At 44.0% G+C, this 12,974-nt stretch overlaps 1 protein-coding gene across 2 annotated transcripts; it reads right to left on the bottom strand.

The window, feature by feature from the left end:
- Nucleotides 1-928: 928 nt before the first annotated feature.
- LOC115110492 (activating transcription factor 7-interacting protein 1-like) lies at nt 929-10,113 on the bottom strand. 2 transcript variants are annotated; one of them, XM_029636204.2, is made up of 12 exons: nt 9,829-10,113; nt 6,273-7,093; nt 5,661-5,857; nt 5,262-5,390; nt 5,074-5,148; nt 4,878-4,948; nt 4,413-4,594; nt 3,167-4,279; nt 2,925-3,041; nt 2,710-2,823; nt 2,559-2,626; nt 929-1,571 (listed from the first exon to the last, which is right to left on the bottom strand). In XM_029636204.2, exons 2-12 carry the CDS (start codon nt 7,084-7,086, stop codon nt 1,080-1,082), a joined length of 3,372 nt encoding a protein of 1,123 aa, XP_029492064.2. In that variant the 5' UTR covers nt 7,087-7,093; nt 9,829-10,113; the 3' UTR covers nt 929-1,079. The 2 variants fall into 2 exon arrangements, with proteins under 2 accessions (XP_029492064.2, XP_029492065.2); XM_029636205.2 differs by having other exon boundaries at nt 5,661-5,854.
- Nucleotides 10,114-12,974: the final 2,861 nt, after the last annotated feature.

The raw sequence follows: 12,974 nt of genomic DNA, 5'->3' as shown, positions 1-12,974 counted from the left end.
CACTGTATATCCACGTGGCTGCACTTGTCATCCCGGGATAGTTCCATCTCCCAGCCCCTTTTCAGTCGCCCCAACTTTTCTTTCTAAAAAAAAAAAAGGCCTTTTGTCAAAGACGGATCAATAAATTCAGGCTACAAAAGTGTAGACCTAATGAAAATCACAGAATGTCATTACACTTTTTGGTGTTTTGTAACAGATGTCTCTTTCCATTCATCTATTCATCAAATGTTAGGATGCTAGAATTATTTGAGTTGACGAACATGCGCAGGGGGCCTACTTTTTGAAGTTGTTTGTTTGACAATATGAAATCATTATGACTGGTTCTGTTCATGCCAAATTAAAAAGGTAAAAAAACTATATTAAATTACATCCATAAAAGAAAATGTCCCAGGATGTGCCCACATACACAGGAAGCCCTAGATCATGTATAATTTAACTGTAGAACTTGTCCTTCCCAGTAGCAGGAATTGAGCAGGAGGAAAAGAGGTCACATAGGCTTTAGCAGGCTCATTTCTCATGAGACGCAAAACTACTGGATATTACCATATAATAACATGGTCATGCTGCCCTTCATAGTATGTTCTTTCAGTTAGACTGACAATTGCAATGAAAAGTTTGAGTTTTCAAATACCTTCAGGAAACTAGAAGGAGAAGAATACTTTCCATAATCGTTCAGAAACGGGACCAGGCCATTTCAGATTTGATTTTCAAATCCTCTCGTCCTGTGTCGAAGATACCATTTTGGTACAATGCTGCTCCCATGTGGTAGGCACGGCAGGCAGACAGTGGTCACATGGGGCCAACCGATTTCACCAAGATGGGCAACATTTCCCAGTAACATTCCAATGATAAGTCACTCTTGTAAACACCTGGGCTCAAATATGATAGGAGTGCACAATTCTGATAAAACAAATACCAAACACATTCATTTGAAAATAGAGCAATTCGTTTTGCCAGAAGATTTACTGAACTTTTCACTTTGGCTTTCTAAGTAACCAGAAAAAAAATCTACAAAATCAACATTTCTCCTCTTGTTTTAACTTGACACAAAACATTTTACCTTAATTCTTAGCGTGTGGTTAAATTGGAGCTTTCGGTGAAGGGGACGTTAAGACGTCAGTGCACTGAGGCTCACAGAATGGTCCAAAGCGGCCAAACACGTCCCTGGCACGGACTGCAAAGTAGTACTTGGAGCCAGAGACAAACTGTGTGAGTGTACAGGCCATGGGCAAAGCCAAGGCCTTCACCTCCCCGATCTTCTTCCAGAGTAGGGGGTGTGTGCTGGGGCCAGAGTGGTCCTGGTGGTAGGCGTATAGGTGGTAGCTGTCCACGGCAGCACAGCTCCTGTCTACCTCAGTCACAGACCAGGAGAGCACGATGCCGTCATTATGGCTCGGAACCCGGGTTATTTTGAGCAGAGGCTGCTGTGGAGGGCTGGTGCTGGCCGCTTCTAGGGGCAGGCTGATAGTTTGAGGTGGGACAGGCAAGGGGGGAAGGGGAGAGGGCTGGGGGCAAGGTGTGGAAGATGAAGAAGTGGATGTTGCCGAGGCAACACTTTTAGATGGGGAGCCCTGAAAGATTAATTTGATGAAAATGTTACAACTTTCACTCAGCCTTTCACATCCATTTGCTATGTTTACTCTCTTTGGTTGATTATAGGCCAATATGTACATTTTATTCCAATTGGAAAACATTCTGGAACATGCAGTATTCCATGGCTGCATTCCAAACACTTAAAAGACAAAGACACACCCTCTCCCCTCAGCCCTCAAATTAAGTGGACACTTCTGATGACACATCATGACGTCTGACGAGTTGACACTTGCAGGGCAAGGGGCGACGGAAGAAGGAATTCATTTTAAATGGACCGCTCTTGCCCGGAAATGTGTCACTCGTTCATCTCACAGTTGTTTTCAGTCATCATGAAACCACTGGTAGCTGTTGTGTGTGCCTTATATGCGCTACAGTCAATTATGTTTGCATTTCATATCTTGGCTAGAAGACAACGCCTCCGCAGACATCGAATGTTAGCCATCCTACTATATCAGATACATTGAAAACTACAATGTATAAGTGTGATGTCAGGGAAAGTTGTGCGCAAGCCATCATTTCCAAAAGCTAACCAAACAAAAACATCATTACTTTTATTAAGTGTTTAAGCCGTCATGTGCATTAGTAGCACCATTTCTAATTTATGTACATTTGTTTTTACTTACACTTGTATGTTGACTCTCCAAATTAATGTTGGTTTTAAGTTTAGGCTGACTTTTCTTAGCGGATGTACAATCAACGCAAATTGAATTATGGGGCGTTTCAGGCCCCAGAGTGAACATAATTGTACACTCACAAACTCTATCAAAAACAAGGGCTGAGTGGCTTACGTTGTCAACTTCCCTTGCTTGGCTAATCATTTGGACTGACGACAAAGACGGCCGCGGGTATTCCCCCAATTGCATAAGGCGAGGGTAAGTGGAGGAGGGTGCGTCTTTTATGAGTTTGAAACGCAGCGCATGTATTGAAAGACAGTTGCTCTGCTTTCAAATATTTGGTAGTCTCACCTGCAGGGGGCGATGATAAACAGCATGCGGAGACCCAACACCTGACATCTGACCAAGAGATGACCTCACTGAAACAATAAATAAAGAGAAAAACAATCTGGGTATTCTGTCAACATAACTACAGACAGCGTTGGCACAAGACACCACCTACCGGCCTGTGTTCCGACTGAAGTGGAGGTTTGCTGTGTGGCTGTTGTTCGCTGACCCGCTGTTGAAGGCGAGGGTGAGGCCTTCAAAGCCATCGGAGCCTTCAGCACTCCAGTAACTGCACAAACACATGGGGACAACTTCAGGAGATGCCTCTATAATATCATAAAATACTGCTCACCAAAAGGAAGTGGGAGGGAAAGGCAATTTCAATCTTACCTAGAACATCATCATCATCCTCCTCCTCCTCCTCCTCTGTCAGGTCTATGAATGCTTCTGATATGGCAGGATGAGATGCCTGTGTGGAGTCTGAAGGAGGGTTTGTAGATTCACTACCTACATACATAGGAGTGTAGGAAAACAGCTTCTCAGTTAGAATGACACTGAGAATCGGGGCAAAACAAACTATTTACATTTACTCTTCCAAGATAAGAAGCCAAACTTCTGAGGTGTAAGCTAACCTGTTTTTGCAGGCACATGTGGTACAGGGGCAGCTAGTTGTACTGAGGCAGCTTGATGCACAGAGGCAGCTGGTCGCACAGAGGGTTGAGTGCCTGTGGTGGCTGGCATTGAGAATCTTGGTAAGGATGAAGTTGAAGTGGAGTTCGTCACAGACACAAGCCGAATGGACTCACAGACGGACACACCGGAGCTGGGCCTGCTGACTGTCCCAGTGGCTCCAGGGTGGGAGACATTGGGTGTGGCACAGAGTGTGGTTGTGGCCCTGCGTGTGGGTGTGGTTATGGTTGTGGCCCTGGGTGTGGTTGTGGCTGTGGCCCTGGGTGTGGTTGTGGCTGTGGCCCTGGGTGTGGTTGTGGCTGTGGCCCTGGGTGTGGTTGTGGTTACGGTTGTGGCCCTGGGTGTGGTTACGGTTACGGCCCTGGGTGTGGTTACGGTTACGGTTGTGGCCCTGGGTGTGGTTACGGTTGTGGCCCTGGGTGGGGTTACGGTTGTGGCCCTGGGTGTGGGCCTGCATGTGGGTGTGGTTACAGTTGTGGCCCAGGGTGTGGTTGTGGCCCTGCATGTAGGTGTGGTTATGGTTGTGGCCCAGGGTGTGGTTGTGGCCCTGCATGTAGGTGTGGTTATGGTTGTGGCCCAGGGTGTAGTTGTGGCCCTGCATGTAGGTGTGGTTATGGTTGTGGCCCAGGGTGTGGTTGTGGCCCTGCATGTGGGTGTGGTTATGGGTGTGGTCATGTGGGACGTTGTGGCAGCTGGTATGTCAGTGGGTGTAGTCGTGGTTGTGGGTATGGCAGCGAAATGAGATAAGAGGGCAGAAACAGAGGGGGGCTTGGGAGCAGCAGGGGTGTAGGGAGTAGTCCTCTGCAGGAGGAAGGCAGTGGTGGGTGTCACGGTGGAACTCGTCATGGCGGGAAGTGCGCACACTGGGATTAGCTGGGAGTTGGTTGGGTTGGTAAGGATGGCTGTCCCTCCACCAGGCAGCTGTATGAGGAATGACTGGAGAGGGAAGGCGGACGGGCCTGGTGTTGGGGTAACACAGGTGCTCAGCATCAAGGTTTGGGATGTGGGTTGAGATCTGACTGAGGCTGTGGAAGAGGGGGAAGGTAGCAAGGAGGCTTGTGGAGGAGAAAGAAATGGAGATTTTTAAAAAGAAGAGACCGTATACAATAATAATATCAGTTGGTTAAAGAAAACACACAGCTGAAGATAAAGAGAAACCTGCCAACAGACTAACTCCCTCTTACTCACCTGTGGGTACAGGAGTAGGGGTTTGACTGCCCTGATCATTACGTAGAGGAGTAGGGGTTTGACTGCTCTGATCATTACGTACAGGAGTAGGGGTTTGACTGCTCTGATCATTACGTACAGGAGTAGGGGTTTGACTGCTCTGATCATTACGCTTTGGATCCGGTGTGTTGTTCCCCATTGTTCTGTTTACAAGGAGGAGAGGAAATGATTACAGGCAGAGGATTCAGGAAGCTGATCAAAAGGCTGCTCAGTGGAGAATGATGGTGAACACAAACATAAGTGGATGCTGAGAGATACAGTATGACATCACTGTAAATCCAATAATTTACTTTTATCCCAAATAACTCAATGACAAATTGAATCTTCGTTGTCAATGCACCTATTTCTTTGGGTTACCCTCTGGTGAAATGTTTTTTTCCCTGATTAATTGGAAACACGCTGCTACACTTCAAACCAATGACTTACCTCAGGTCGAGAATTGCTGATTCTGCTGGGGTGGTTGCTGTGGCATGAGTAGAGGTAGGTGGCAACAGTACCTGATGAATATAGGGAAAAGCACTTTGTATATAGTTCCAATGGTACCAGCAATCTTTCAAAAAAGCAAGTTCCCTCTGAAATCACAGTCATCGTTAAAAGACCAATTGCCTCCATTTTCACTCACCTCTGGAGGTTTCTTGGCATTCTCCCTGGCCTGGATGGCAGTTCCAACTTTCTTAGAAAGTCGGCCAATCTTTGCCTGAAAGGGCACACGTGGAGCATGGATTTGCTTGTCTAATGGGCAATACATTCCAATGTCTTTATCCTAGATGACCCTGTTTGTGTTTGATTTCTCATTTTCTGACAACTGACCTGCAGGCTCTTGAGTGCACTCGGGTGTTTTTCTATTTTGTCCAGTCTGTCTCTGAGCCCCTGAAGACTCTTGTCAAATAGTGTGAGCTGCAGAACACACAACTGCTCCTCAACAAGCTGCTGCACCACCTACAGAGGATAGGGATTTTAATGGACAAGTGAGGAAAAAAGATGGAAGGTGATTTGATTTGTTTAACCTTAAAACCGGTCCAGAGATTTTTTTTAAATAAATAACACCCAAAACACAAGAAGCTAGCACCAATAAAAAAATATGAAAAAATATAAAAAATATGAAAAAAATATGCCATGCAACTCAGGATACATGACTACAACTTGGGAAATGAGAAGTTTTATTAAATGTTTTAATTTAAATAAACCACATCTCAATTGAGGACCAACCTTCTTTAGCTTGTGTTGCCTTTCAGCGCTCCCACTGATCTTCAGCTCCACATGAGCCTCCAGCTCTTCACAGTCTACTCTGGGCCTCTTGTTATGCCTCTCCACCACTTCCAAGTCTCTTTCTCCCTGTTTTTCACCACCATCCTCTGAGTCTCCAGACAAGGATCGTTTCTTCTGTAGAGCAGCACCCTCCTCTTCTTGTTTAGAGAGAACACAACACATTATAATATCATCCAACTATCAAAACACTGCTATAATCTAAGCTAACTTCTTGAAAAATGTATTATTTCCGCTATCCAACAGGCCAGTTGAAGTCAGAAATATGACAAATTCATGCAACCTAGCTAACATCTGGAGCAGCAGGTAGCCTAGTGGTTAGAGCATTGGTCTAGTAACCAAAAGGTGGCAAGATCAAATCCCCGAGCTGACAAGGTCAAAAAATCTGTCGTTCTTCAAGGCAGTTAACCCACTGTTCCTAGGCCATCATTGAAAATAAGAATTTGTTCTTAACTGACTTGCCTAGTTAAATAAAGGTTTAAAAAATTAAATAAACATACAATCTAAACTTGACATAATGACTTTGGTGCTTTAGTTGAGATTGGAAAAGATTACCTTCATCAATCTGAAGGGGCGTTGGTGATGAAGCACCACTTACAATTTGTTCTGGCTTCTTCATGTTAACCTCAACTTTTTCTACCCCTCCTTCACGTTCCCTCTGTTCCTCATCACTCTCATCCTGGACATCATCATCTTCACTAAGCACCAGGAACCCTGGCCTGACCTCCTGGTCTGACTCTGCCGTGTATGATGGGGAGAGCGAAGGGGAAGAGACAGACTCTACAGCCGTGTTGGAAGACAGGAGGAGGGAGGCGGCAGGGTTCAATATGGGCACTGTATCCTGAGTGGTACCTGGTACCAGGTCCATTTCCATACCATCAACCTGTCTCTCTCTTACTGCTTCTGTTTTCTCTGAACTCACAGGAGAGGAAACAATAACATCTCCTTTGGAATTTCTATCCCCCTTCATTTTGTCTTCTACCTCGAGGCTGGGTAATGTAGACTCCTTGTCCCCCTCTCCTTCTTCCTGAACATCTTTTACATCAGAGTGTATGTTCTGTGATGAAGAAACCAGTAATTCAGAGGCTGTTGGTTCCTCAGAGATCTCAGTGGTTAGGGATGTGGCTCTCAGGGAGGAAGTGGCATGAGTGGTGGTATGTGTAGTTCCATGCATTTCTTTATCTACTTCCATAGACACAGCTTCACAGTGCTTCCCATTTACCATTGATGGCTGAGGTGGGGATGGGAAAGAACATGGAGAGGAAAGAGTGGTGTGAAGGGATTCCAGTTGCCGTCGATCGCTGACTTTCATAGTCTTTTTTGCTCTGAAGATTTTCCTCAGGGGTTCCTCTGCAACAGCAACATCCATGCTTGACCTGAAAGGTGGTAGAGATGAGAGAGCAAAAGAAGGTCAATCATGTACAATTCTGTTTTTGTTTTACTCTACTGAATTGCATTTCAATGCTTTTGATTCATGCAAATAAAAAACTGAAACATTTTCATTCATCTCTTCATTAATGAAGTGTATGAAATTCAAATAGAAGTGGGAGCACTGACTTTCCCATACACACTATTGTTGAAGTCCAAGATAGGACACACCCACAATCATGCAGCTCCTCCTCCTTTTTACACCCTGTCAACTCTGATTGGTAGAGTGCAAAGCCTGCCAGGCAACTCAAGCAGGCGATTCAGTGATGGGTTTCGAATCTGGCCCCGGTGGGAGGTGTTTGCACCGGGTGAAAAGTGATTGCATTTGTTTTGGAACCGCCTCCTGGGCGTGAGTCAGGTGCCCTGCTCTGGCCGACGGTGGCTCAAAACAAAAAAAGTGGGTTAAGCAGGTGGAGTAACGAGTAGGATTCTGTTTTCACATACAATTTTTTTTAAACGCTTGATCCGCCTTCCCAATGAAAGCTAGTTTGAAAATTCAGACATATTTTATGCAAAAGAGATGTTTCTGAACGAATCACCATGCTGCTGTTGACAGCAGGAGCTTACAGCCCAGATTACTGTTCCATTTGAGAAGGGTGCTCCCCCCTCACCGCTTTTGACCTTTCATGTCACCTTGCAGCATTCACAGAGGCTGCTAGTTTCTCCAAGCCTGCAGGCAGCAGGGTGGAGAGAAGGAAGGATACAAGAACCCTACCCTTCACTTGCAATAGCCAACCTAGCCTGGAAACCTGACGTTGAATTTCATTGAAGCACTCACACAAGATAAATACATGTACGCATGCATACTTGCCAGGCTCATGCTTACGTGGTTCTGTGCATGCTTCAGGTGACAAATCTGAACACTACCAGCACTTTGAAAAGAGGATTGAATTATGCTTTCCTGTGGATATTGTCTCACATTCCTACCTGCAAACAGACCAATCACCCAGACAAACAGTAAAGTAAGTTAAAATACAATTTTATTCAACATTCTGGCTTGTAGAGGTCGTGAGAGGGAACTTTACTGATCCAAACACTAATTTATACCCAATGTAGAATTCCATTAAATAAAACATCAGGTTTCCAGGCTATAGTCAACTAAGCGGTAAGTTCTGCATATACTTACCACTGCCTCTCATCAAAATAGGAATGAAAACAAATAAAAAATCAAGGTGCCTTGCATAGTGCCATGCCATCTTAGCCATGTCATCTTGACAAATTTAGGACAGCTCTTAAAGCCAGTAAGATTCAGTTTTTTTTAAAGCAATAAAATAAACCCCATTGAGTTGGAAGAATCTGTAATGACATTAGTACAAGTATGCAAATCATCATTGAAAAAGTAATGTTGCCCTCAAGGAATGTCATTCCTTAAAACTGCCCCATCATATAAATCCAGTACTACCTGCAGCTGAAAATGTAATGTGACGCATTTGCTCCATGTAAAGAGTTTGTTTAGGAGGGTGGAGACTTTACTTGTCTCTGATATTTTTTCAGGAATTTCCCCCCAGAACCTAATTGAGCATTTGACACAATTAAGTAAGATTAGTTCTGGGATTCAGAGATTAGCTCCATGTTACCCCCCCTCTGACAGCATGGACCTGAATTGACTTGTCAAACCCAAGGTTATGGGGTAATCCTCCTATGATAACATTCATGGGGGATTCCCTTTGCAGTTGGATGAAATTCTATTTAGCCCAGTTAGATTACCCTGTGAAGGAAGGCAATTAAATGCACCTGTGGACACTCAGACTAAGTATCAAGGGCTAGACTAAGTATCAAACGGCTAGACTAAGTACGACTTTTGATTTTAGTTTCCCAGTGAAAAAGTCCAGTAGATACTATCAGTCTGCACACCTGAATTTAATTTCATACTAATTGATTACTGTTGATTTGTCACACCAGGTGTTGGCTAAGTGAAGGAAGGCGTGGCCAACCTAGTCCTACAGTGTATGTCACAAAGCAGAATCAATAAGTTAGCCAGGTAACTAACAAACTCTCAGATATAGCGGTTTGTTTTCTGGTTTATCAAAAGAGCTAAAGTAAGTGATGTATTATTGAGAATATTGAGTCAGTACTGTTTACATTTGAAGTCAATCTTTCTCAGTTAGCTGGCTACGTTATTGATCCTGACATTACTTAGAGGGCCATGGAGTGCACAGGCTTTTGTTCCAGCCCAGAAATCACACAACACACTCCTGTGCCTCAAACAACTTGAAGTTGAGCATTGTGATATTTGAATTATGAAGTGGTATATTTCACACAATGGTTTGCTTTGCACTGACAAAATCTGATCTCTAATGGAACATGTATAAGAAGACTGGCCGTAGGAACATTGCCCTTGAAATCAAGACGTTCAGGATCTGATGGCTTGGACACATATTGATGGACAGTGGTGGCTGTGCTGGAGTAGATGGGTCTCATGGGACAGGGCACGGACTGTGGCAAAAGACACTCCACCGGTAGAAGATGAAGAGGACTAAGTTAGTTATGTAAGTATATTTCAGTCAAAATGCTGCGTTAACGGACCAACAATTGCTACATCAGTAAGGTATGCAGATGCCTTCAATGGCCTCACCAATACATCACCACTTACATAAAATGATCCATTCAGTGAAGTTTACAGACGAAGATTAAAGTATATCTTAATGCAGTAACTCAATGTTAAACACATGAGGTCACTCACCCTTTTACATCCAGTTTCAAAACAGGATCCTGTAGTGACCAGAACTTGCTAAGTGCTAAATTGAATCAACAAATGCTAACTTGCACAGTAATTTAACAACCTAACTTGACCTGACTGCTTATCCTTATCCTGTCTGTTGTCACTGACTGGGAGTGAATCACAATCACTCAAAACCAACACATTCTTAGTATGTTCTAAACTTCCCAGCCCACATTCGTATGTTCTAAACTCCACAGCTAGCCTATTCAGTCCGTCAATTCGCTCCCTCTCAAACAAAGCAGGAAGTGTGGAGGGAAATCCAAACAGAGGAAGGCGGGGCTACCATTTTTTGAGAAACTGGGACCGGTGTATGTTCAATATTCAAGTTTACAATTCGAAGTATCATTAAGATTCACATGTCTTATTTTAGTACTAAACCCACCCCTTAGGGCAGGTTTGTTTGAGTGTTGGTGTATGAATTAACAGAATTCCACAACAGAAAAGGGAAACTGGTGTTTCAAGGCACTTTCAATTGCACCATTCTTCATGAAAAGGAGTCATCTACTTTTTTTTTAGCTACTCTCCTACTCTATACTCATCATACAAAACAGTCCCATCTCAATTCATCCTGCCTTGTGCTTCAGGCATTCTCTTTCCTCCTTTGCTCAAAACATTATTATCCTGAATATTGTCCCCAGAATACTCATTACTAACTTGTGAGGAACTATACCCAGAGGTAAATAAACTAACACGATTCAATACCATCTCATATTGCTTCTGCGTGTTTACTACTACTTTTTCTTACTGTTTGATTAGTTTTAGAATATTTGTATGCATTCTATAATGTATACTTTTCAATCGATAGTTTAACACATAAGCCTACAGTACATCAACAGCCTAGGTTCTGCAACCTCATTATGCATGTCAAGCTTTTCAGTCAGCCATTTTGGCAGCTATCGAATATATATATATTTTTTATATATATTTTTTTAAATGTATTAAATTAAGTGTTCTAGTTAGGTATCCTGTCATTATGAATGAACGACTATAGGCTCAAACAAATATCTTACACAGTAACAATCTCCACAACATTGGCTCAATTGAAATGACTTATCTTGGACATCAAGTGAGAATCATTTGTTTTTATTTGTCATACATTTTCTGCTCATTGCCCATTCAAACATGGGCAACACAAGTAATCAAGCTATGAATGAGGGATAGAGCAATTGAGATCCCAATAAAGTAGGCTATTGGCCAGAAAGGTGGGTAGGGCCGGCTGGTCAGACGGTTTTTAGAAATGTTTGCACATTAATTAAAAAATAAATGCCTTATGTGAATAAGTATTCAGACTTTTGCTATGAGACTTGAAATTGAGCTCATGTGTGTCCTGTTTCCATTGATCATCCTTGATGTTTCTACAACTTGATTGGAGTCCACCTGTGGTAAATTCAATTGATTGGACATGATTTTAAAAGGCACACACCAGTCTATATAAGGTCCCACTGTTGACAGTGCATATCGGAGCAAAAACCAAGCCATGAGGTCAAAGGAATTGTACGTAGAGCTCCAAGACAGGATGGTGTCAAGGCACAGATCTGGGGAAGGGTAGCAAAGAACACAGTGGCCTCCATTCTTAAATGGAAGAAGTTTGGAGCCACCAAGACTATTCCTAGAGATGGCCGCCAGGCCAAACTGAGCAATCGGGGGAGAAGGGCCTTGGTCAGGGAGGTGACCAAGAACCTGATGGTCACTCTGACAGAGCTCCAGAGTTCTTCTGTGGAGATGATTGTCCTTCTGGAAGGTTCTCCCATTTCTGCAGCATTCCAACAATCAGGCCTTTATGGTAGAGTAGCCAGACGGAAGCAACTCCTCAGTAAAATGCCAATGACAGCCCGCATGGAGTTTGCCAAAAAGGTGCCTAAAGGACCATGAGAAATGAGTCTCTGGTCTGATGAAACCAAGATTGAACTCTCTGGCCTGAATGTCAAGCGTCAGGTCTGAAGGAAACCTGGCACCATTCCTACAGTGAAGCATTGTGGTGGCAGCATCATGCTGTGAGTAGGTTTTTCAGCAGCAGGGACTGGAAGACTAGTCAAGATCGAGGGAAAGATGAACGGAGCAAAGCACAGAGAGATCCTTGATGAAAACCTGCTCCAGAGCACCCAGGACTTCAGACTGGGGCGAAGGTTCGCCTTCCAACAGGACAACGACCCTAATCACACAGCCAAGACGACGCAGGGGTGGCTTCAGGACATTTCTCTGAACATCTCTGGAGAGACCTGAAAATAGCCGTGCAGCAACGCTCCCCATCCAATCTGACATACCTGAAGAGGATCTGCAGAGAAGAATGGGAGAAATTCCCCAAATACAGGTGTGCCAAGCTTGTAGCGTCATACCTAAGACTCGAGGCTGTAATCGCTGCCAAAAGTGCGTCAGCAAAGTACTGAGTAAAGGGTCTGAATACTTATGTAAATGTGATATTTCAGTTTTTATTTGTCATTATGGGGCATTGTGTGTAGATTGATGGGGGGAATTAATAAATTTTAGAATAAGGCTATAATGTAACTGTCACAACTTCTGCCGAAGTCGGTCCCTCTCCTTGTTCGGGCGGCGTTTGGCGGTAGACATCGCCGGCCTTCTAGCCATCGCCGATCCACTTTTCATTTTCCACTTTTCATTTTCCATTTGTTTTGTCTTTATTTTACACACCTGGTTTCAATCCCCAAATTACTTGTTCATTATTTAACCCTCTGGTCCCCCATGGTTTTTTCTGAGTGTTTGTATGTAGGAAGGTCTATTAATGTGGGCTCTGTTTTTGTATTGCATTTATATATGTTGAGTAAAATATGTTTATTTACTCATATCTGCTGTCCTGCGTCTGACTCCGATACACCAGCTACACACAGACTTCCTTACAGAATCACTCACCCGAAGAATGGAGTCAGCAGGAGCAGACGCCCTCCCGGTTGCAGTGGAGGAGCGCGTTCAGCAGCACGCGACCATGTTGCAATGTCTGGGCACCGCCATGGATCGAGTGCTGCAGACGATGGGTCATTTGGAGAGAGAAGGAGGTTTCCCAGCGCCTCCACCAGCCCCACTACAGCAGGTCCCACTGTCCACCTCTCTTTCACCCGGTCCCAGCGGGATTCGACTCGTACTCCCGAGGG

This window comes from Oncorhynchus nerka, linkage group LG26 (assembly GCF_034236695.1).
Source record: "Oncorhynchus nerka isolate Pitt River linkage group LG26, Oner_Uvic_2.0, whole genome shotgun sequence".
Lineage (NCBI taxonomy): Eukaryota > Metazoa > Chordata > Actinopteri > Salmoniformes > Salmonidae > Oncorhynchus > Oncorhynchus nerka.
The sequence above is the reverse complement of the archived record's forward strand: the minus strand, read 5'-3'. Positions and strand labels throughout refer to the sequence as shown.

Bases quoted from the DNA above. Each gene is read 5' to 3' on its own strand.
- LOC115110492 (XM_029636204.2), bottom strand. From the start codon at position 7,086: ATGGATGTTGCTGTTGCAGAGGAACCCCTGAGGAAAATCTTCAGAGCA. The intron at 5,149-5,261 runs GTCAGTTGTCAG...GTGCCCTTTCAG, and splicing joins GTGCACTCAAGAGCCTGCAG to GCAAAGATTGGCCGACTTTC. The intron at 1,572-2,558 runs GTGAGACTACCA...TTAATCTTTCAG, and splicing joins TTTATCATCGCCCCCTGCAG to GGCTCCCCATCTAAAAGTGT.